The sequence below is a fragment of the Pteronotus mesoamericanus genome, unplaced genomic scaffold (assembly GCF_021234165.1).
Source record: "Pteronotus mesoamericanus isolate MK-2021 breed Mesoamerican mustached bat unplaced genomic scaffold, CSHL_Meso_final contig_2, whole genome shotgun sequence".
NCBI lineage: Eukaryota > Metazoa > Chordata > Mammalia > Chiroptera > Mormoopidae > Pteronotus > Pteronotus mesoamericanus.
This window is the reverse complement of record NW_026555084.1, coordinates 422,056-446,555: the sequence shown is the minus strand read 5'-3', so window position 1 is coordinate 446,555 and position 24,500 is coordinate 422,056. Positions and strand designations below refer to the sequence as shown.

Genomic DNA, 24,500 nt, shown 5'->3' with positions numbered 1-24,500 from the left:
CGCCTGCCACTCCTGGCTCGCACAATTATTGGTTGTTACAGGGCAGTTCTCACAATTCAGTATAGGGGCGGGGCCAAAGCAGGCTTAGACCTATATGCAAAACAGTTTATGCTTGTATGTTTATTAAGCACTGTATTATTTTCCATATGAACAACTGTAAATTTAACCTTACCCCACCCTGTACATATGTGAAAGCTCTCTGGAAGCAGACAAATGCTGTTCGTATATGAACGGCTCAGTGCTGATAGAGCCCATGGGGGTGCACATGGGGGTACAGGGGCCAGCACCTGTGCTCCACAAGACGAGGGTGAGCAGGAAGGAAACACACGAGTGAAGATAAACAGCACGTGGAGAATATGGATTAACCTTTCTTCCAACCAGAGCACTTCAACTTTCTCCCGGGAGCCTCCCTCTCCATCTCAGCACAGTTCCTTAGATACAGAGGTGGGTGCCATTCCTTAGCCATCGCCAGGAGCTGAAGGGCGAGCACATGACCTGCGCTGGGCCAATCAGAGCCAGCAAGAGTCAGCCCTGGGACTTTTGTTGCAACTCTCAAGAAAAAGGCCCAAAAAACAACATACTAAAGGTCCCCATCCCTGGGGGATGTTTAAGCAAACTTTGGATGACCATTTGTCAAGAACAATGCCAACACAGATAAAAAAGGAAAAACAAGAAGAAAAAACAAGGAAAAGATCAGCAAAGAATTTATTTTGTCCTAAAACCCACAAAAAGCCTACACCCATAAATGGGAAAAACATTCTGCTTACACAATTCTTGATCACTTGTTTACAATTTTTAAAGTGCTGTACGTACAGTACAAGGACTCTGTGGCAGGTCTAATTGATTATTGGAATCGACCCCTGAACACAATGCCTGCGTGTGTAGGGGCAGGCCTAGTTTTTTGATGGGAACTGCCCCAGCACGGGCTTGGCTCTGCCCAGGGTTTGGGGGCCGGTGAAGAAGAGCAGACGCCCTGGGTTCCCAAGCCAGCTCTGCCGCTGGGCAAGGCTCACAGGGCACTGGCCTCTCTGGATGCAGTGCCCCTCTCTCTAACATGGGGACAGTGACCTCCCCGGAGGGTTCACTGCAATGACCAAAGCACACAGGGCCTTGCCCAAGGCCTGCCACACTCGCCCTCAGGGCAGCTGTCTGATGTTACGGCTCCCCTGGCACCCCCCTCCCCCCCGTCCTTCTTTTGGTAAGAGCACCCGGTTTCTTTGGAGGATCATCCCTGCCCCCCACCCCCCAGTCGTCTTCGGGAGAGGGAGGGGGCACGTGTCCCAGGGCTGGCCAAGCAGAGTGCTGCACGCCCCTGGGCCGGCGAGACCCTAATCTGGGACTCGGGGTGGCCTGGCCAGGGGAGGGCCCCGCGCCCACTGCCGTGGCCGTGGGAGGAGTTACCTTGCGGGAAGCACCTGAACGCAGGTGCAGGCAGAGTAGGGGGACAGAGGGGTGGAGTCCCGTGACGTCATCACAACACAAGCCCAAAGCTCTCCTTTCGTGTTTAAGCCACTTTGAGTTACTTTCTGTTCCTTGTCCAAGCAACCCTGGCTTTCAGACAACGTCTCAGAGCTTTGTGAACACGTGGGGAAGAAACCCAGGCCCCAGGCCCTCCTCGCCGGGAGGTCTGAGGTCTGCAGGAAGGGAGCCCAGCGGGACCCCTCAGGTCGGCCCACCCTCTTTTCTGTCCTCTCTGGCCCCACCCTGTTTCCCCAGAACCCCCTGCCCCACCCCCTCCCCAAGCAGCAGGTTGCAGGGAGCAGCTGGGGCTTCCTCTCTCTGGGAAGAAGGAAGCACGGAGCCCACACTGGTGTCTGGGGGCCCCAGAGCCTGTCCCTCTGTTCCCCTACCAGGGGCTCTGATCAGGAGCCGGGCAGCGTTGAAATCACTTCTTACACAACCTCAGCACAGGGTCTGCGTCATTTACAAAGTCCGGGCCTCCCGGTTCCCACAGAGCCCAGTGTCACCAGGGCCAGAAGTCCTGGGTTTCTTCACTTCCTCTAAGTCCTTGAGGAGACGTGGTGGCAAGGGGCCGGCTGTGGGGTGCGGTGGAGCCACACCAGGGTGTCCGGGGAGGAGCGGGCGGACGGCTGGGCCTTGGTTTCTCCCAGGTCCCCACAAACCTGCAGGCCCGGCCAAGACAGTGACCGATGGAGGTTCAGCAGGGCAGGGACCTGCCCGGGGCCACAAGTTACAAAGAGCAGAGGACATGGCCCAGGTTACCTTGACCCTCGCCGGCCTGGCCACACCAGGGCACCGTGCCCCTGCGCTGGCTCCTGCCTGGTTTGGTGGCTGCCAGGAGGCTGTGCAGCTCAGGGTCTAAGATGGCCTGGGCTCTGCTTCCATCTCCACTTGCTTGCAGCCGAACCTCTTTGTAACACAGCTTCCTTCTCCATAAAACACAAGGAATGTCATGGTTCTAACCTCAGAGGTGGGGTGACCGTTAAGTGAGAACACGCACGGATAGGGCTGAGCACGGTGTCTGACACAGTAAGTGCTCCATAAAGAGAAGCCGCCATCACCACCACCGCGTGAGCGGAACACAGGCGCTTACAGCTGAGGGGGACCTCGTCTCTGCTCACTGCCTCCACAGTGAGCCTCCCGCAGCCACCGCCTGTCCCCATGGCCCCGCCTCCTGCACTGTCTTCTCCGAGCCCCATGGGGGTGCAGAGGGACTGCCCCCCACGGTGCTGGGTATGCAGGCCCAGGCCCCCTGAGCCTGGAACACAGGTTCTCGGGCTGCCGGATGGACCAGTGCCCTGTCCCCTCCCCATGGGTTTGTGGGAGGCCTTCTCAGCTCCCACCTTCACCCTTGGGCCTCAGCCTGAGGGGAGGGGAGCTCTGTGTCTGGTCCAGATGCCAGGTTACCACACAAGCGTGAGCCTGCTTGGTGCCAAGACTTCGCCTGCCCTGGACGCTCTGCCGAGGGTTGAGGACTGTCCCTGAGAATCCCAGGTCAGTCCGACCTTGCTGGGAGGGGCCAGAGAGAAGACAGAGAACCCCACCCACTCATACGTGGTGTTTGTTAAGTGTCCTGTGGCCTAGGCCACCGTGACGTCTGTCCTTGCGCCCCCAGAAGCCACTTTATTCAATTTACACTGCTTTAACAAGATAGAAAAGGAAAAAAAAAAGCCCCCTGGCAGATGCCGAGAGTCCATCATGGACTACCCCCCTACTTCAGAAGCGCCACCAGCCCTGCCTGTCCCATGGCCACAGTGCCTGGCCCGGGGACGGCTGCCTGGTCCACGCAAGGCCAATCAGTTCTGTCTCAGGAATCCGGATTCAGCCCTGAGTGTGCTGGCTCCATCCGGGGGGATGGCTGCAGCCGAGCCACCTCCGCACTCTGCGACAGACATGTGGCCTGCAGTGAGGCAAGGAGAGCCCTGCGTGGCTCCTGCAAGCCCTCCAGTTCCCGCTTCCAGGGCCCGCCCACCCGCCCATGGCTTCTATGACGCACAGCAAGGGCCTGGGCCTTCCTGTGAATTCCCCTTTGGGCGTGAAGAGGAGTTTTGTGGAACTACTAGAATTCTATGATGTATAGGGGGAAGTTCAGGCACTATGGTAGGTAGAAACGACAGGCCAATACAATGTAATCTCAAACTAAAAAAAAATATATATATATACATTGTATCTAAGTACGAGTGTGTGTCATAGTTATGTTCTATAAAGTCAGCATGAACACTGATTTAGCAGATACTGGACCGCTGCTTCTAGGGGAAATAGGAGGTTAGGTTCCTATGAGCTTCTGGTCACATTTTCATCAACCAATCAATACATACCCTTGTGTATTTCTATTTAAAGAAAACTTAAAGTATATTAATTCATCACCATTGAACTCTTGGCCAGTGGTACTGCAACTCACACCTGAATGAAGCTTACCTAACGCTCAGCCCAGCCCTCCTGAGCTTTGGAACAGACAGCATGTCAGTGCCTCATTTGGGGGCCATTTTAAACAGTAAAATGACCAACGAAGAGCACAAAAATGTAAATAAAAAAGTGGCTCGAAGAGAGAGCATGGCAAAGACACTTGTTTGGATCATAAGCGCGCAAGAGGAAGGCAGAGTGTCACCTTACACAATGTCAGCTGGGAACGTGCACACTGGACGCAAATTTTTTGCTGCTACGCACATGCCTGTGCCCACAAGCGAGGGTGAAATCGCTACGAGTACCGATGTTGGATTAGAAATAGATTTTAGCAAGCAGGCAAGTTCCCAAACACGGGATCTGCAAATAACACAGATTGACCAGACTGTATATACAGGGATGTGCATGTATATAAACCATTGAGATATACAGATCTTGCGCTGGGTTAGTAAGAAGCAGCACTTTTTAAAAATTCTGTTCTTGAAGTTTTTTGTATTTTCCAGATTTTCAACAATGCTATTTTCTTTTGTAATCAGAAAGAAGGAGAGGTCACTTTCCTAGGAGGACAGGAAAAAACATGTCTGTGGCCTCGAACCCCAGACCACTGTCTCTCACTACCCCGGCTCAAGCGCAGGCCCATCGCTCTGTACCATCCTTCCAGGTCATGGAGCACCTACTGGGTGTCGTTACAGCTGATGGCGCAGACAGGGGAGCGGAGCAGGAAGGGGAGCGTCCACGGGGCTCTGGCCCTGGCTTCATTCTGAGGTAGGGCAGCATCTGTGTTCTCAAGAAAATGGGGATGCTTGTCCTTCCTTTTTTTTTTTTTTTTTACATTTAAAAAACTATATTGAGAGATGCATCATATGTGTAAAGTGTAATAATACATATAATTTAAATAAAGCTAGTCAAATAAACAGATATGCATGTTCCCACACCGATTTTAAGAAAGAGAATATCAGAAATACCATCAACAGTCCTCTTCAAACTGAGGTTTTCGGCCCTCTCACCTCTCCTCACCCCTGCTCAGGAACATAAAAACTTTCTGGAGGGTACAGATATATCTACCAGTTTAAGGAAATCTATTTCTAGATACCCAAATCTCATCTATACTCTTCTCAAACTAAGTTTGCCTGAGAACACGTGAGTTCACAATAGTCCTCCTTCTACTTAACCAAAGCACCCACTGCAAATATCCCGGTGAACCAGAGCTCTGTGGAGTGAACTCTCATCTCCGGATGGGCCAGGCCTCCTGAAGGATAAAACAAGGCATCTACACCCATGGGGCTTTCTTTGTTTCTCATTTTATACGTATTTGTTAAGAGTAAAGTGTGAATTTTACAATCAAGTGTTTTGGCTCCAGTTAAGATGTTCTGAAGTCAGATCCACAGCAATGCTCAGGATGCGGGTGATAATTTTCACTTCTTTATTCCCCAGTTCATTTTCAAAGAATGAGGAAGAGTCCTAGGTTTCAGGAGGATCCCCGGTAAGGGTGTGCAAGGGAGGCAACTGATCATGTTCCTCTCTCTCTCTCTCCCTTCTTCTAAAATCAATGGATATGTCCTAGGGCGAGGGTTTTTTTTTTTTTTAAAAAAAGGATTAAACACAAATGTAAGAGTCAAAACCATAAAAGTCCTGTCTTCACTGGCTGGTAAAAATGGAATCAGGAAAGATGGGTGCAGCTATATGAACGTGAACATGTTACTAAGCCTCAGTGTCCACGTCTGGGAGGTACTGCGGGTTCGGTTCCAGGCCACCACAATAAAGCCAGTCGTAACCTTTTTGCTGGACGGGGTCTTGCTCTCCACTTGCAGCGGGATGCTTATCCTTTCTACCTCACGGGGGACTGTAAAGATCAAATGAGATTTGTTTTGAAAGCTCCAGGATCTCCATTGGGTAGAAGCCCTGCTTCTGGCTGGACCTCAAGGAGAATGTACGGTGATGGATGGTCCTAACCCCTTCATCCTCAGCGCCCATGGCAGACCCAGCCTCGCCCAGTGGTGTGGGGGCTGCAGGGCCTGGAGGACGCCCTGTACACATGCAGGGACTTAGGTCCCACTTCCAAGTGATGACCACCAAGGAATCAGCTCATCCATGAATAAAGGTTTAAACCAGAACAACGCTTGGAGGCCACTGGAAAATACCAGGAGCCCTGCCTGGGCAAAGCTAAACCGGGGCCAGAAGTGGGCCCAGGGTCCACGTACCTGCAGACCCACTAGCCCAGGCCCCTGCCTATGCCCGCGGCTCTGGACGGGCTGCAGAACTCCGCGGTTACACCGTCCCCAGGACAGGAGAACGTGACACAGCTGCCGCCCCACCTCCGGGGTGCTGTGACCTCATACGCTTCCATCACGCGAACTTGAAAACAGGAGGTGTCTTTGCTGGTGACTAAATCTCTGAGGCTCAGGGGAACACCCTCCAGTCTCACTCTGCCCCTGCAAACCTATGCGGTGGGGTTTCCTGGGCTGGCGAAGAGCTGGCTGCTATTCCCGGGTGGTGCTAAGGAGAGGGCTGGGCTGTGGCCGTGGCCGTGCGACCTCAGGGTTCCATTTTGGTCTGGGTTGCAGTGGCCAGAGGTTTAATTCTGGGGCGGGGGGACTGGAAGTGGGGACGTGGAAGGGTCTGGTCCCATGGCTTTTCGAGGTAACGGTCCTTCTTGAATCCCTGCGGCTCTAGGAATGCCAGCGCTCGGGGTGCACGGGCGGGTTTTCGGTGACGCGGGGTCTCTGGACTAAGATGCAGGGAGTGCCACAGTGAGAGAGCTGGCTTTATCCCTGCACACCCTCGGTGAGGTGGCAGGAATGGCTTTCCTGCACCCTCTCCCCCATGTGCTGGTCTCTTTTCCGAAGGACGGGACAGAAAACCTCAGGGCAGGCTACGCTAGCCAGGAAGAGCTTTTACACAGATTTTCTTTTTCCTTTCTACTTAGTTTTTTTCTGTTTCTGGCAAGCGCTCTTGGTTTTCCATGTATGGTAGACAGCTAAGGTTCCCCTTTAAAAATAATTTAAGTAAAAAAAAAAAAAATGAATCCATTTGAAGAAAAATACTGACTTAAAAATATGTGATAGAAGGGGTTTGCAGATGCGGGTGCAGGCTTGGGGATGGGGACGGGGATGGGGCTGTTTCTGTGGAACATTCTCGCTCCACAGGGAGCTCTGCTGCTTACAGGCCAGGAGCCCGCAGCATGTCCGGCTGCAAGCCCTCTGTGGGCTCTCCACTGCGGATGGGCTTGGGAGACAGAAGCAAACGTCTCGAGAGAGCCCCCATGGGCAGGTGGGCAGCGGCTGGGAGAAAGACATCAGCAAGGCAGAGCTCGGTGACCCGTGAGCAATGTCCGCCAGGGGCACTGAACGGCGGGGCGCGTGCTGAACGCTGGGCCTCCCTGGCCTAGGCCGACTCCTCTCTTTTACAAACAGCGGAGTGGCAGACAGGCCGAGCGGTGCGGTGACTAGCGCAGAGGAGCACTCTCGACTGTGGACTCTTTCCACTTCCACGACAGGGTCCAAATTTCCTTGCCAGATCCTCGTGCCCTTCTGGGCCTCCTGCACAATGACTTGTCCAGATGACTTTAAATCTGGAGAGTTGTTAGAAGCGATTAGGCTGGTGGTCAAGCTGGCCTGCAAGAGCTCCTGGGGCAGGGAGGGGGGTAGTCTGGGCTCTCTTCCCCGGTTTCCGCTGGGCAGCACCACTTGGAGCATTCTATATGGGGACGAGGGTGTCACCCAGCAGCCTGCAGGCCCTGTCGCCAGACCTCCTGGGTCCCCACTGCCATAGGCAGCCATCCGCGGAGCCTTTAGACGGGACCTGGGCTCCTCCCCTGCTCACAGACCTCCTTGGCCTGCACAGGCCAACAGCAGGGAGTGCTAGGACTTTAAAATATTTGAAAACCCTGCTCTAGACCGTTGCTGATTTTACAGCTGGGATTACGCGTCCAGGGAGGCCACACAGGCAGCAGGGACGAGGGCTGGAAGCAGCCTGAGAACCCCGGAGCCCTTGGTGGTGGCGGGAGGAGCACGGTCGCTCGCGCAGCACACCACAGGGCAGCAGCTCGGGCCCATGGGCCACCCGGTGCCTGCCGCAGGTCCCCAGCCCGGGACCACGAAAGCTGCCTTCCTCTGCAGCCAAAGTAAGAGAAACACCAACACGCATGCAGCCCTGAAGTCAGCAGCAGCGCTTGTTACAAGTTCCAGACGAAGCTACTTCCTGCAGAGGAGGCTCCCAGGAATACGTCTGAGGGTGCTCTAGACAGAGGCCTCGGCATAAAAATGAAAACTTTAAAACATGGGGGTGATCCTGCCCCATCCCCATCAGGTTCCCGCACTTGGTTGGGTTTCCGGGTTGGTAGATCCTGGGAGCAGCCTGGGAACCGCTGGCTGGGCTCCTGATCACCTCTCTGGCAATATGCTGTTCCTGCCGAAGGTGGAGAGGCACAGACTGAGGGGGTGGGAGGTGGGGAGGAGGAGAGAGGAAGAGGGGGCCGAGTGCACCGGCAGTTGGATGGGCTCCGCGGGCTTAACTAATGGGAAACATGATTCTGCTGCTCCCCGTGGAGCCTACGCGCTCCCTTTGGTTCCGATCTGTCGGCTCTCCCCAGCTGTCTGCCCGACATCTGGCCTATGTAGGTCAGCGCTCCCAACCTCATTTTGGAGTTGCAACACCCTGCTTAGTCTGAGCTCCCAACACCGCAGTGCGGCATCGTCACCGGAAGTGCTGGAGAGCATGTGTTTATGTTTTAAAGTTATTCCCGGAGAAACGCTGCCAAGTGTCACAATGCCTTTGAGACCCAGGAGGGAAGCACAGGATGTCTGAGTGAGGCTGCACCAAGGTGACCGGGGGGGCCCAAGACAGACTCAGCGGCGACACGGGGAACATGTCGCAATGCCGGCCCTGTGCAGGGTGTTCTATGAAGATCGTGTGCAGTCATCGTGACACGCCTGCCAGGATGGAGGGGCCCCCCTCAGGGTGGAGAGGAGGAGACCCCGGCACAGAGCGGTGACGCCAGGCCTGCGGTCGCGCAGCTGGGAAGAGGGTGACATCAGATGCAACCCCAGCCCCTTCAGCCCCTGAGGCCCGGGTTCTTTCTCCCGCTCTCCCAGGCCAGGGCCTGCCTGTCCCTACGTCAGCCTCAGGAATCACCCAGCGCAGGCGCCACAGCGAGCGACACCCTGGGAGTGGCCAGCTGCCAAGTTTTTCTTTTTTGTTTTCAATCTTTTCAATTAAGTGAATGCTTGGAACGGGGCCTGAATACAAGTGCTCGTGGCAGAGATGCTCTGGCTTGGGGTTGCGCTCCCTCAGCTCCTTGTCCACGGGGTGCGCAGCGAAGGCGCAGTGGGGGCTGGAGCCGGGGGGGGTGGTCTCTGACCCTTGTACCCACATAGGAAGGGTGCCAGCCAGGAGGTGGGAGGGAGGAGCGCTTTCTCTACAGTGAAAATCTATTGCATCTGTGCTCCACCTGAAACATTCCAGTTCACTTGGTCATTCCTTCAGCAAACTCAGTGTCTGCCGTGTGCCAGACTCTCTTCGGAGGGCGGGCGACATGGCTGTAAACAAGGGAGACAGAAGCCCCTGCCCTTCTGGAGCTTTCAGCATTGTCTGGAAAGCCAACAAAGGCAGGTCGTGCCGTCTTGGGGGCCTCGTCCTACTCCCACCTGGCCAGGCTGTCTCACGCCGCCCCGCCCCGCCCAGGCCACCGGCTCGGGCCAGAACGCCTCTCCCTTTGCCTGCTTAGCAATCCTTCATTTCTCGGAGATCAGCTTACGCTCCTTTCAGCACGCGTTCCTCTCGTGTGCTGTTTCATGTGGGTGATTGTCAACCCCACTCCCCTGGGAGCCCTCAAGGGGCGGGCATGAGGCCCGTCGAGTTTGCGACAGCCCTCCCTGTGCCTGGTGACACCGGGCTCTCAAGAAATGTATGATGGAAAACAGGCAGAAGGACCGACAGGCAGACAGACAAAGAGCTGAGATGGGGCCACAGAGTCAGAAGTCAAGGTGACCTCACTCAGGTCTCTCGGGTTCTGGAGCGGAACAATGCTCCTGCAGTGGCTGAATGAACCGCTCCGCTGCCAAGGGTACGGGAAACAGAGCCGGCTTTGTGACAGCGAAGAATGCGGGCATGCGGCCCGGCCCTGGAGGACACGTCCACGCTCCACCCCAGGGCCCCTCTGGACAGGCAAAGGGGACGGAGAGCAGCATGGGAGCCACTGCCCTCTGAGGGCTAGCCTCAGCCCGCTGCGCCGTGAGCCGGGCCGGCCCGAGGGAACTCCTGGGGGCCGAGGGAATGGCTCCGCTTCCGGGGGACTGTCGTTCTGGTGGACACAAGAGCCTATGCACGCATGAAAACTCACAGAACGCAAAAGCAGAAAAGGGAATCTTCTTGCATGTATGTAAATAAAACATTTAAAATAATCCTCACTCTTTATTGCCATTGGGGCGGGGGTGGGGGTGGGGGTGGGGGAAGACAGGCACTGGCTTCAGAATAGCCGGGTGTCTCGGCTTTACAGCTTGAGGCGGCTGTGTGACTTTGCAGGTCATTTCACAGCCCCGGGCCTCCGTTTTCTCATCTGTACAGTGGAGAGGGTAACAGCACCTACTTCCCAGGGCAGGCGGAGGATCGAGCGAGCCAGTGCCTGACAGGGGACTGGCACACGTCTGCCTTCAGGCAGCTGGCAGGGCCATTCCTGACGGCCCCGCTGCGGCCGTGAGCCCTGCAGGCCCAGGCGGAGCCCGCCTCCCCGGGGCCAACTCCAGGCTTCCGGGGTAAGCTGCGCGAACAGGCTCAGGCAGCAATGCCACACTGTGAAACCCATCGACTGCCCCTACCCGTGTGCCCGCACATGCTGGGGTACCCGCCCTGGGAGCCCATCTTCCCCCCACTGCCAGAGTCCCTTCCGGATGGCCGGCGGCAGGAACCACTCGTGGGGGCTGGGCGGGCAGCCGAGCACCTCCATTCTTCAAGACGCGGACTGACAGAAGCACACCCTGGTCCGGGCGCAGAGCTCCGGCGGGACCTCTGGCTGCCAGCTCACGTCCTCGCACACATCTGGCCCACAGCGGTACGGGAACTTTCCAATGGCAAGCAGAGGTGCTGGCAGCTGGAGCCTGGGCTCGGCCGAAACCAACCTGAAGGCTGGCTTTCTAGGAAAGCCTCCGGGGCGGTGGCAGTCCCCAAGGCCGCCAGGCCTCCCTCCGAGGGGCCCAGGGCGACGCAGGAAATAGAGGTGAGAGATCTCAACTTGGGGCCTCCCCTGGGTACCCAGGGCTGCCTAGAGAGAACTGGGCAGCCAGCAAGAGCCCCCACTGTGCGCAAGACGTGCAGGCAGCGGGGGTAAAGCTGACATCTAGCCCAGCTGTGACACAGTGGGGAAAAGCCCAGATATGTGGACACATGGGACTCAGTTCTCACCCAACAGGCCCAGCATGGTGCCTGGTGCATAGTAGGTCCTCAAGGGAGAAGGCATGAGTTCTCTCACAGGCCCTGGGTCCCCTAAGATGCACATGACAGCTGCTGCAGGAGCACAGAGCTGTTGAGGGCTCAGTCTGCTGGCGGAGCTTGGAGGGGCTTCCAGAGGGGGGACTCCTCTGGATCCTGGGGGGTGAGCAGCTCTCCAGCTGAGGACCAACACCTAAGGAGCACCTGGACTTGCTAAACCCCCGGCCCTCCGCCTCAGGAAGCCCTGTGGAGTGAAGCTCATTATGCACCCCATTTCACCGCAGAGAAAGCTGACCCGCAGAGAACCTCTGTCTCTGGCCTGAAGCCCCACCCACATGGCTGGTGAAGGAAGATGCCGGAGGTTGAGCCCAGGCTGATTTGACTCCGTAATGCCCCTTCCTGGCCAACCAAACAAATGGGTCGAGCGGACTGTTCATTGCCCCTGGTTCTCAGGCACAGCAGGGCTGAGTTCGAATCCTGGCTCTACCACTAACCAGCCGGGTGACTTTGCGCAATTACTTCCTGTTTTGAAAAGTACTTGAGGCCACACTCATGAAGCTGAGCACGGCATGGGCGGGCAGTAGGTGCTTTATAATGTGTAGCTTAAAGGGGCTCAGAAGCCAGCGCAGGCTGCCAACCCGCTTCGCCGCCCCCTACAGTGGTTCCCAAGCCTGGTTGCTCAGTACGCTGGGGGTGCTTGTTAAAAATAAACCAACCAACCAACGAACCGACCGACCAACCAACCAGAGTTTGATCCTAGCCAGCCCCTGCCACTGCCTGGGTTTGAGCCCTGGCCTTTGACTTCCTAGCAGCACAGGCCTGGGCAAGTCCTATCTCAGCCTGTTTCCTCACCTGTGAGACGGCGGCACCGTGGTGCCCGCCTCACGGGGCGATGTAAGGATCAACGCATGCAAAGCCCTCGGCACAGGGCCTGACACATAGTAGGTGACACTCAATACAGGGTGGCTGTCCCATCTCCCCCCGATCTAGAGTCAGTAGGGACACAACACAGACAATAAAGTGGGGCAAAGGCCTGGCTAGTCTTGATCCCACCAGGCAGGGGCCAGGAGACTTCCCAAAGCCCAGCACCTTCTAAAACAGGGAGGTCAAGAGGGCTTGGGGGGACCTCCAAGCCGGAGGGGGGTCAGCAGAGGAGGAGGGGCCAGGGTGGCTGGGGAGGTGCGGGGGGAGGACAGAGCAGGGAGTCGCAGCAGCTGACTCTTGCCCTGGGTCCCCCCCAACCCTCAGGCTGCCTTCTCCCCATCTCTCCTCGAGCCACAGCACCTCAGCTTGCGCCCGACCACCCGGTTTCAAACGATGCACGCGCCCTCCTTCAGGCCCTCCCGCCCCTCTGCTCTGCCCAACTGGGGTGGTTCTGAAATGCAGCCTCTGACCCGATTCTTCTCCTCCTCAGAGTCTCCCAGAGGCTCCCTTTTAACAAAATGAAAACCAGCAAAACAGCATGGACTCACATTTAATGAGCATGTCCTTACCGCTTGGCCAGGCTCACGCCAATCACTGTAGTCTGCCATGTAGGATGCACACCCACGTTTTGGTGTGCATGACACACGGGATCAAGGATGCGTTATGCCCACGTATAATGTGCACCCTTAGTTTCCCTCAAAAAAGTGGGCAAAAAAAGTGCACATAATACGCAGCAAAATACGGTAATCCACAGACCCTTTCGGGGCAGATACTATTGTCATCCGCATTTCACAGGCCGGGTAGCTGAGTCCGGAGCAGCCAATGGCTCTGCTTAGTTCAGGCTGACGCAACCACCGGCCTAGGTTTCTGCAACTGCTCCCCGCCTGGCCTCCCGCCTCAGGGGTCATTTTAGCTCTCCCTCGGGGCGGGGGTGGGGCGGGGGATGGGGGGGGCTGTGCCTGGATTTAGAGCTTGGATGCCAGGACCTGGATTCAACAAGGGAACAAGAACACCCTCAAAGTTCAGAATGGAAACAGACACAAGCCCCTACTCTCACCTTCCAGTCCCCCAACCAAAGCCACCGGCACTGCAGCAGCTGAGTCTGTCTAAATGTGGGTCCCCCAGGCAGCGGGCATCCTGGGGAGCCTCAGTTCACAGTCCCCAGGTCCCAGGGGCCCAAGAGCATGCTGGGAGCTCTCCCAGCCACAGGCCAGGCCACGCCACACCGAACAGGCAGCCCGGTCTCGAGAGAGAGCACGACAATGTAAACACCACAGGCTGTGGGTTGGACGGAGCTGGGTTCCAATACCGGCTAGGCTGCCTCCTCAGGCAAGCTACGCAGGAGCCTCAGTTTCCCCACCTGTAACACGGGGATGTTAACAACAGTATCACCTGTCCCTCAGGGCTGTTGTGAAGTGTAAACGGGGTACTGTCTGTCAGACGTCTGCTACAGCCGTGGTCCTTAACCCCCTTCCGTGCAAGCATGTAGTTCCTTAGGCCCAAATCAAACCCAGATCATTAGGCTGAACCACATCAATTTGCCACTTGTCAGAAATCGATGATTTCTTATGGTTCAACCTCATAGCATCCCAGGGAGTTAGAGGGCCCCATCGGTACCCATTGGCCGCCTAGACTAAGAATTACAGCTACTTTTTCCTTGAGTGTTTACTATATATCACACACTGGGACACTCCTCCATTTATAGACGGGGAAAAATACGCCTTTCCGAGTAGCTAAGCAACCCACCCAGGACTGCACCCTGAGAAAGCGGCAGGGCCAGGCCTGCACCCAGGCCTGCGTGTCAGCAGGGGGGCAGGGCCCCTGAACCAGCTAAGGCAGAGGGGCCGCGTAAGCGGGCCCCAAACTTCGCACAGCCAACGCGTCCCTTCTCCTGCACGGATCATACGTGGCTCTCGAAGGCCAGGTTCTGAGGGTGCCCTCGGCCGCCCAGCCCTGCACCCGACCCTCAGGGCTCCTTAGGAGGCAACTTCCCAGCCTCAGGCTAAGCCCTGCTGTGGACCCTTTTGCCAGCTTCTCGTGCCCTGTACACAGATCCTTGAGACAGGAAAAAAACGGAGCAAGGAAAGTAGGGCCCCCGCCTCTCCCCTTCCCCCTGAAGCTTTCCTGACTCCGCCATCCTATGCTGTCCGCTCCCCCCTCGGGAAGCCTGGGGTGATGCATGAGAATAGAGTACAGCTTAAAAGAAGGGAACGGCTCACAACCACCGCCAACGGCACTGTTTCCATCCTGCAGGGGAGCGAAGGCAGGCCCAGGGAGGTCGCGTCGGGAGTTGAGTCCAGCTGGCGATCGGCAGGCCAAGGCCCTGAGGGCCGTCTGTTTCCCGCCACCACGCAAACGGCCGTGGCCACAGTCTTCCCGGCCCCCTTTTCTATACAACGTTGAAGTATTTTTCGTGATCAAGATCACACTGTATATGCAATTTGTCTTTTTCACTTGTATTAAATGGTGAGCATTTCTCCACTTCATTAAACATTCTTTGAACAAACCATTTTTAAAGGATCCTCGATAGTCCTGTAAGGGTCTAAGTCATTGAATCGGGCCTCCAATGATAAGCACCTAGACTATTTTCAACATCGTTTTAATTACCACACCGCTGAATACCCCAATATATAAGTCTTCGGGGAAACCCACTTTAAATCTTAGGGGTGCGTCCTGGACCAGTCCATTCAGAGTACGTTTCTCCATGTGGGGTCACTCCAGGCTGCCTGTGTCATACCATCCGGGGCTGCTTATTAAAAGTGCACATCCCTAGTCAGGTAATGGTGACGATGACGACGGGGACGGTAATACCGACAGGTGACTATTCAGTACTTTCATGTGCCAGGTAGTGCTCCAAGCCCTTTACGCGACATAACCCTCAGTAGGTTCTATTCTTGCCCTCATTTTACAGATGAGGAAACTGAGGCACAGAGAAGTGAAGTCACTTAATAAGGTCACACACCCAGCCGGGAACTGGCAGAGCCCGGGCAAACCCCCGCCACCTGGCCGCCAGGCCCACGTCCTGGGACTTCTCCCCAGAAGTCTCCTCTTCCTCCTCCGCCACAGGCCCCTCTGGCAGCCTGAGGAAACGCACACACCCTTTCTCAGAACGATTTACAACGAGCGAAATAAAGCTCACAGGGCTCTAAGCGGAACTAATTATATTAAATTACAATAAAAGTGCCTCCAGAATAGAATTATGTACACCTTTATCCCTGCAATAAACAACGAACTCTATCCATGGGTCAGGCAGCAGCACAATTTTGAAGTAGTGATGAGTGGAAATGATCTACTGGGATCTACACAAAACTATAAAGGGATAGGAACACTGGTGAATTTCTACTGGTGACAAAATCACAGGTACCACTAATACCCCCGAGGGCTGTCGGCTTCATTTATAATGAAGATAATGCTAAGTTACTGTTGGAGGTTAGAATAAAGACATGCTTTCCTTCCTTCCAAGTTCAAGGACCCTCAGAACTGCACTCACAGCGGGAGACCCGTGCTCACCAGCTTTCTCTGGCCCAGGACACCCTTTTGACCCCGGCTCAGGGCACACCTCTCTGTCCCAGCAGGAATGGAGAGCCCAGGCCTCAGCCCCCTGCCCGGTCGCCTCAGCCCCAGGCCAGGCCCTGTCACAGCCCTTACACTGTAGTGACACATTCCAGATGGTGACCTCTATGAGGACAAAAGCTTCCTGGTCATCTCTGCGTCTCTCGGGCGCAGGGCCAGGCCTGGCTGAGGGCAGACGAAAAACCACATCTGTGCAATTGACTGGCAGCCAAGGGTGGCCCGAAGCCGCAGGCGGCTGATTCACACCTTGGCTGGGGAGGAGGAAATGGTGACGCCGCTGTGTGGGTTTCTAGCTTTCTTTGCCAGAGCAGTAAGCAGGGGGTCCACGCAATGCTGCTTAATTGAGCGGAATAGAAAATACTATCCTGATGTGCTCTAAGGCAGTGTTTCTCTTAGAGTCTGGAGGTGAGCTGACTGTACCCCATTTATAGTCAATGACAGGCAGCACAGCCCAGTGTGACCCTGGGCAAATCACTCTACCTTTCTTTCATTACCTTTCTTATGTATTTATTTTTTAGAGAGACGGGAAGGGAGGGAGAGGAACATTGATTGATTGCTTCTTGTATGCACCCCAACAGGGACCAAACCCGCAACCCAGGCATGTACCCTGACTGAGGAATCGAACTGGTGGCCTTTCGGTCCGTAGGCCGGCACGCACTCCACTGAGCCGCACCAGCCAGGGCCCCCTCCCTCTGTCCAATCTTGATCTCCTCTGCCCTTGCACAGCGCTCCTTAGGGGCAGGCGCCCTCTTCCCCCAGCCTGCGTGTCTGTCTGTGCTCTGCCCCTTCCCTCCATCCTGTGAAAGGCCTTCCTTTCCACGCGTCAAGCCAGGAACCGGCTCCTCTCAACTAGTCCTGGGTCGCCCGTCTTGGACACCTCCGGTCCGGAGCCCAGTCCCCAGCCGTGCGCACTGGCGCCGTGGCCCTCCTGGGGGTGGGGTCCATGCTTCATCTTCCTTGGTGGTCCTTGGCCCAGGCTGGAGCCCCGACACTTCCGGCCCCTGCCTGCCGGTCAAACCTCCCCTCCACCACGCAAAGCCCCCTACTCTTTCAAACTCGCCACCAGCCACGCTTTCTGCTGCTTTGCCCTCATGTCCTCTCTCCCTGAGATTCCCTCACTCTTCTCCACTTGGCAACATCCCTCCTGTGCTTTCGGATCTGCTGTGTGTCACCTCTGCTGTGTCATCTTCTCCCAGTCCTCCTTCCCAGAGCCCAAGGGCGCCGGCCTCCGCTCACTCCCCAAGAGCCAGGCGAGTCCTGAATCGTCCCTGGACCTGCTTCCTTCGGGCTGCTGGCCTTGAGGTCCGAATCCCGGCACGCGTTTCTACAGCTCACCCCTGTGCTTCAGGCCCCGGCCCTGCAGGAGCTTCTGCCTGGGCCATGAGTTCTCAAGAAACACTGTGGATGTTAAAAGTACAAAGGTTTCTTGGTTGTTGCTGGGGTTTTTTGACAGTGGTGGTTCTAGGAGGAGAGGATGCCCCCTAAAATCTGAATTTTGAATAAACAACAAATACTTTTTTTGAGTCCACGTATGCCCCTAATCGTGCATATTACTGGGCTTCCTGCATTTTCAGGGGGTGAATCTGGCCACCGTGGTCCCCGGGATGGTCTGAGAGAGGCTGCGGGAGCCAGCGGCAGAGCCCCGCCCACACACGCAGCAGACGCACCTCTAGTCTCTTTTTGGTGAAGAGGGCCCCGGGCTTGGGCTCACCGCCCGCGGGCTCGCATCTGGGCTGGCAAGCGCGCGGTGAGAACACCCGGCAGGTTGGACAACGAGGTGGAGTATCAACGATGGCTTGTGGCAAAGCTCGGGCCGGTGGGCTCCCGGCCGAGGCTGAGCCCTGGAGGGGCGAACAACGCCAGTCCCTGCCGCCTGGACGCTGCAGGGGACGCTGAGCCGCCGACTCTGCTACAGCAGCCCGTTCCCACGTCACGACAGGGGGCAGGGATGCCAGCTCCACTGGGGCCTGGCTGACCCCACCGCAGGGCATCACCCCCCAGCTGCGCAGCTCCAAGGACAACCATCCCAGCAGCACCCACCCACAGGCGTTCACACAAAAGCTCCTTTCATTTCCTCCTGAAAGCCACCCACTTCCCAGAGAAGGCGCGGTGCCCACAGCCAGCGAACGGTGGAGCCAGACTGGAACCCAGTCTATGCTCACAGAAGCCACGCGGGCGAGCCTCCGGCCGAGGTGGGCGCTCGGCACTCGGCGCTCAGCGCTCGCGCCCCCCAGGCCGACCGGATGCTGGGCGGGCGTCTGCCTTTCCTGCAGCTGCCCTGACGGTTGCTGGCTCTCCCCTCCAAGGGGCAGGGGAAAACTGAGTCACGCAAAGCAGCGCCGCCCTCGCCACCACAGCTTCGTCTCCAAGGAGGCGAGTGTGCACGATTTGCAACCAGGACACGAGCGTCCTGGACGAGATGTACAATGACTGGAGGGCGCGGTGCCCCTAGTCCTTTCTGGCAGTGTGACAACTGGGCGACTTGCTGACGCCCGCGCACCTCCAGAGATGAAACGCCCTGGGAACTGGGGTGCAGGGCACGGCTCTAACCTGGATGACCTTTCCAGCGCCCGTGACCTTGGCGGGCAGAGCACTGAACTCAGACCTGCGATGCTTCCCAACCCCACTGGGCTGCTGGTGCTTGGGACAAGGCCTGGGCCCGCTGAGCAAGGAACATTTTAACTGCAAAAGCATCTGCCCAGGCCTTCCCTTGTGGTATTTTAAACTCATCTCTTTCCACTTCTTGGGCTCTCAGACTGGAAAGACACAGGCAGGGACCTCCCTCTGCGGCAGGAGGCGGGAGGAGCCCGGGAGGCCTGAGGGCAGGCTCTCGGGGAGCGGACAAACCTGCTGCCTCGGGCCAGGCCGGGCAGCAGGATGTGGAACCCGGCCGGGCTGCCACAGCCGGGCACGGCTTTTTTCAAATGAGCACTTGCTGTTCTTTTATTTTTACTAAAAATGGGAATATGTGTTCACTGCAGGACATTGGGGAAACAGAGAAAAAGCACAGACAAGCAAAAATAAAAAAGATGACATCTACTTTATCAGCTATATTTCTGAGCTCACACAGACACAGACTTTCATCCTTAAATTGCAATCAGGTGGGGGATCAGCCTGAGTCTGTTGTTTGGCAACCAGCTTTTACTATTTACTATTCCCAGTACAGAAGACAGGATACATTGTTACCATCTTGACGGCTTTCTAGCATGTTGACACAGTATATAGTAGTAGGTTTTATTTATCTTGTCCTCTACTGAGATTAAATACCAACTGTTTACTGTCGTAAATGATACTATGTTCGTATCCTACATTAGTGTGCAAAATATACTACATAAAGATACCGTGTTAGGATCGCTCCTGGTTACCGAGTCCTTACTATATGGTAGCCCCATTCGACCCCCATGTCAGCCCTATGAAATTGGAACTATTATCATTCCCATTTTAGAGATGAGGAAACTGAGGTACAGAGAAGTTGTCTGAGGTCACTGTGGGGAGGTGGCAGAGCAGGATTTGAACCCAGGCTGGCCGGCGTGCTTTCTCTGCTTCCCAGAAGCATGGCCTGGCACAGGTTCAGTGTCTGAACTCAAGTGACATGCAAGTCATCCAACGATATGAAAGTGCCACTCCGTTTGATCTTGAGACAACTGCAGGAGCTCAGAGTGTAAGAGATGCAGGCTGGGACATCCATGGAGGACGGTCCCTCAGATGAGGTATGGGCCTGGCTCCTGGCACCCCGTGGCCAGGGGGTCAGGATGGCACCCCCTCGTCTGATGAGGGCCACTGTTTTCCAATCACAAAAAAATAACCATTTTTTGTTTTTGTTTTTAAAAACCTACGCACAGGGCCTTCATGCCTACTGAGGGCACTATCTCTGTGGGACAGAGAGTGAGCACAGGATAAGAACACACCGGCGGAGCCGGCGGGCAGGCTGTGCGGCTTCGGGCAGGCACTCCATAAAGGCTTCCTGAGTGGCAGAACACGCAAAACCCGCAGCATGCCCCCGGGCAGCGGGCAGGAAAGGAGCAGAGGGACCTGGGTCACGGCTGTTACTATCATTACTGTCACTCTTCACGGCTACATCCCCCAAGTGCCTTCTACACAGAAGGCACATGCTCAGTGGGTGTGAAGAGAGTTCATCCTCACAATCGCCACAGGCTGTGGGCAAGCACCAGGACTACCTCCGTTTCACAGACCCCAGAGGGCAAGGTTGTCCAGCCCAGGGGGCCTTGGAGAGGACTCGGAGCCAGGTCTCCTCATCCTGCAGGTCATGGTGGGTCCCAAGAACTGTGCTAGTGGCTGGCATCTGTGCCCCGAGCAGGAGGGATGGAGTACAGATTGAGGGCGTGTGCTATCAAAGGAGCACAGAGTGGTCCCGTAGAAGACCCTGCACTCGTGTTACGGGCGCAGAAATCACGTCTGAGGGCCGCATGCCCACACGTGTTTGTCTCGAACGCCCAAGTTCTCTCCGCTCAGGTTTGCTGCCCTGCACGTTTCTGCCAACTGGGGTGTCAGGGGCGGGCGGGGGCGGGCAAGGCAACGGGTGGCTGGAAAACAGAATGCAGCTGACACGGGCAGCAGACGCACCGTCCGTCCCAGGCCCCTGAACTCGCTGGCCGGGGCCTCCCGCAGACCAGGAGGGAACACCAGCAATGCTCACAAGGCGCAGCTCCCCGGCAGACCCCAGCTGCTCAGAACAGCAGCCCCTGGGCTCTCAGCGCCTGGCCAGGGGAGGGGGACATTTCAAGGCGGGCGCTACGGGGCCTGCCAACCCACCAGCGGCACAGTCAACCCAGAGCTCCCCTGGAGCAAGGATGACTAAGGGAAGGCAAGGATGGAGGAACAGGGCCGAGAGGCTTCGGTGGCCCATTGAAGGTCACTTGGCTTAAGGGGGGGACCCCAGGGCGGATGCCTCCTCCAGACACAAAGGCGTCTAGCTCAGCCCCACACCGCCCCTCCTTGCTGTGTGTCCTCAGGTGGTGCCTCCGCACCCGCCCCCCCCCCCCGGAGCCTCCAGCCACCAGGAGAAAATGGGAATGCCAACGCAATGCAAGGTGAGGGTCCTGAACGTATACATACACTGTACAAACTAATAGAAGACAAATAACCCAATATACAGAAAAAGGGGACAATTGCTAAAACAGGCAATTCACAGAGAGGACGCTCAAATGGCCCGGACAGATGTGGAAAGCAACCACCACCAGGAGGGAACTATTCTGCACCCCACCCCCCCAGACCGGCAAAAAGCAAAAAGTTCAACAATTCAGAATGCTTGCGAGAACACAGAACCGCGGGACCCACAGATGCTGCTCCTGGGGATATAAAAGAAAAGGTGAAAACGCAAACATGGGACTCAGCAATACCACTCTGGGCAAACGTGCAGGGAAGCAGCTTCCCGAACGGGAATGGCTGAGAACCCACAGGCGCTCAAGCCAACGGCAGCGTACCCCTGAGTGGAAACGTACCCCTAAGTGGAATATTAAACGACAGTTCAAAGAAACCAGGCCGCAGAAGCAGCACAGACTTCAGAAACGTGATGTTTTTGTTTAGTTTTAAAACATTCGCTACAAAATCTGGGGGAGCGTTAAAAAGGTAAAAACATTAAAAGATACATGGGGTGGGAGGAGGAGGGGACTGAATATAAACAGGTGCAAGGGATCTTTTCGGGGGTGACAGAAACTGGGCAGTGGCGATGGTCGCACAGCTCTATAAAGTTACTTTAAAAATCAGCAAATTGTATACTTACAGTGGATGAATTTTACAATATGGAAATTACACCTCTATAAAGCTGTTATAGAAGAAGAATCCTATCTCATAGTCTTTTTAAAAAGTGCGTGGGAATGATACACAGCAAAGTCAGGGCACTGGGGTTTTGGGGGGGTATTGGGGAGGTACAGAGGGGCTCTGCATCTGCTCAGCCTCCCCAGGGTGCCTGCGCCAGGTGCAGAAAGGAGGGTGCCAATTTCCGTGCCCAGAGCTGCCTCACGCCCGTTCCTCCCGGGCGGCGGGGTGGGTAAGGCTTGAGAACGGAAGTGGGAGCTGCCAGCGGTTTCTGGTGGGCTCAGGTCCCCTGCCATCGTGGCTTAAAACCTGCTCCGTTCTTGTGGATGACTCAGGCTTCAGGCCAGCCCATTGCCCGCCTTCCTCTGATGAACCCATAAAGCTGGGCAGAAGCGAGAGGGGGCACCTTGAATCACAAGAGTGACTAAACCCACATCCAGGAAAGCACATTCTTGGTGAGATTCCGCCTTGTGTGACTTCCCCTTGCTCCCCATCAGAGTGGCACGGACCCCACGGGGCAGGGAGGCAGGCACCGAATAGCTAGGGAAAGCCAGCTCTGCCGGTCCCATGGCCCCGCCCCAAAGGAAGTGGCATTCTCACCGCCAGCTCATGGATGAGGAAACCGAGGCTGGGAGGCCGAGATTTGAATCCAAATCCATAATTGGACATTTAGAAATGTGTCTCAAGAGCCTCCTAAAAAGTGGTTGAAAGCTTAGAAAGATGCCTCTCAACGCGAAAGCACCTTCAAAAAACCGGCAGACAGGGTCTGACTAAGCAGAGAACAAAAGCCTGGGGAACCTCCTGGTCTCTGAGGCGGCTTCGCTTGGGGAAACGCGGAGGGTGTGGGATCTGGGAAGCAGCGTGGCCTGGTGGGACACCACGGTCCAGGCCCCACGGACTTGGACGTACAGCCCTGCTCTGCCCCGGGCTGCAACCTCAGGCACGGGACCTCGCCTGTCTGAGCCTCAGCTTCCGCATCTGTCAAGTGGGACCAAGAACCCCTCCTGCTGTGGGTGTGGCGGGAGAGGCAGGAGGGAGTGGGGGTGGCGCCAGGCCTGCGGGAGACAGCAGGGAGCCCTTCGGCCACCCTCCCGTGGCCTCGTTGGGGAAGCTGTCTCATGCCAGAGACGCAGCTCTGTTACATGCTCAACAGGCTCAAACAAGAAACCCAGATCTGGCAGCATGTGAAACAGTTCACCAAAAAAAAAAAAAAAAAAGGAAAAAAAAAGACAATTTAGCTTAGTTCTGGAATCAAGGGAAACTTCACTCTATTTAAAGATGCCACAGGTCCAGGAAATAGCTTCCCACCGCCTGGCTAAGGGCTGAACAACCAGCTGCCAGCCAATAACAATACAGACTCGCACAGCACACCCTTCGCCGTAGTGTGCAGAGCGGATTCCAGCTTGCTCCTCTCAGAATTTTATAGGCTACCCAGGGACGGCACCTCGATCTCCTTTAAAAAAAAAGGAGTCTCTTAAGAAAATAGATCCAAAGGCAACTTGTAGGGAGGCCTTGGAGCTGAATTTAGCCAGCCAACGCCCTTTGCTATTCATTGTTCTACTCTTCTTTGTTAGGGTTTTTTTCCCTCCCTCTTGCTCTCCCTTCCTTCCTGGTGAACTTCTCCGCACTAGGCGCTGCCGCTGCCCCTTCTCACCACCAGGCGACACAGCCCTGTTCCCTCCAGCAGGGAGGCCTGGGCCCAGCACTCCGCAGGCCCACTATCCCTCTACCCAAACCTCTGAGGTGGTCCCAGGGCCCCTTGAACGCCCCGGGCTCCGCTCCTGCGCTCCGAGGCTGCGCTCGAGGCTGCCGTGGAAGCCATTTCCCACCTGCGGGTCCCTGTCTGTCCCAGTCACACCTCCCAGAGGCAGGGGAGACCTCGACTCAGCTCCACCTTCTGGAACCTGCAGCCTTCCTATCTGCCAAATGCAGCTGGGACCTGCACTCAACGAGATTCCCATTTCCCAGAGGGAGACGCCAGGAGGAAACTTTTCGTCCCTGTTAAAGCAGAAGTCACTGGAGAGAGGTGGCAGGGACTTTTTTTTTTTAACCTTTTGAAGGTGCAGGGCACTCAAAGGACCCACTCTCAGAGATCTCCCCCTCGCTCAGGCCGGCTCCCCTCGGGGGACAGGGCGAGCCTGGCGGTCCCTGGGAGGGCTACCTGTGGCTGGTCACTGCGGCCCGAGTGCCTGCGGACCGGGGGGGCCTGAGAACAGGCGCCCCCCTCTCCGTCTCTCTGTCCCCTACATCGGCTGGGGCCAGACGTTCCCAGGGATGGGTAGGGCAGGAGTAGGGGGCGGGCAAGGGGGAGGCGGAAGGGTAAGAGAAGCGGCACAGAAGCGAGTGCGGGACGAGGGAGGAGGATGGGAACCGGGCGACAGCGGGGCACAGGGAGGAGGGGGAGGGGCCGGGAGCGACCCGGGCGGCGCGGAGGCCGGGCGGGGGGGGGGGGGGGGGGGCGCCGAGGAGGTGGGTTGGGGGAAGAGCAGGAGGCAGAAGTTTTCGGAGCCTGGGGGGAGGGGGGCGCTCCGGGTCGCCCCCAGCGGGCACGGGCTCGAGGGGGCGTGGGGCGGCGCGGCACTCACATAATGCTTGTTGGGCACCCGCCGCTTCTGCACGTCCAACACCTTGACCTCCACGATGCTGCGCCGCGGCGGCATGGCCGCTGCTCTGCGGGGCCGAGCGAGGGCGCGGGGGGCGCGGGTCGGGAGCCGGGGGCCGAGCGCGACGCGGGCCGGGCCGAGCACGAGACGCCGCCACCGCCCTCCGCTCCGCGCGCCCTGCGGGCCGGCCCGCCGCGCCTCCGCCCCCGGCCCGCCCCCCGGCCCGCCCCCCGCGCCGCCGGCCAGCCCCGCTTAAAGAGCCCGGCCGCACCCCCGCCCCGCCGCGGCCCGGCGGGCCCACGTCCGGCCTCCGCGGGCCTTTGTTCCCGCGCC

The 24,500-nt window shown here is 56.9% G+C and overlaps 1 protein-coding gene across 1 annotated transcript in view; it reads right to left on the bottom strand.

The window, feature by feature from the left end:
* SH3PXD2B (SH3 and PX domains 2B) overlaps window positions 1-24,224 on the bottom strand; it is a 75,351-nt gene extending 51,127 nt beyond the window's left edge. The window contains exon 1 of the mRNA XM_054568046.1: window positions 24,150-24,224. Coding sequence (XP_054424021.1) covers window positions 24,150-24,224 — 75 coding nt within the window. The remainder of the gene's footprint in view (window positions 1-24,149) is intronic.
* Window positions 24,225-24,500: the final 276 nt, after the last annotated feature.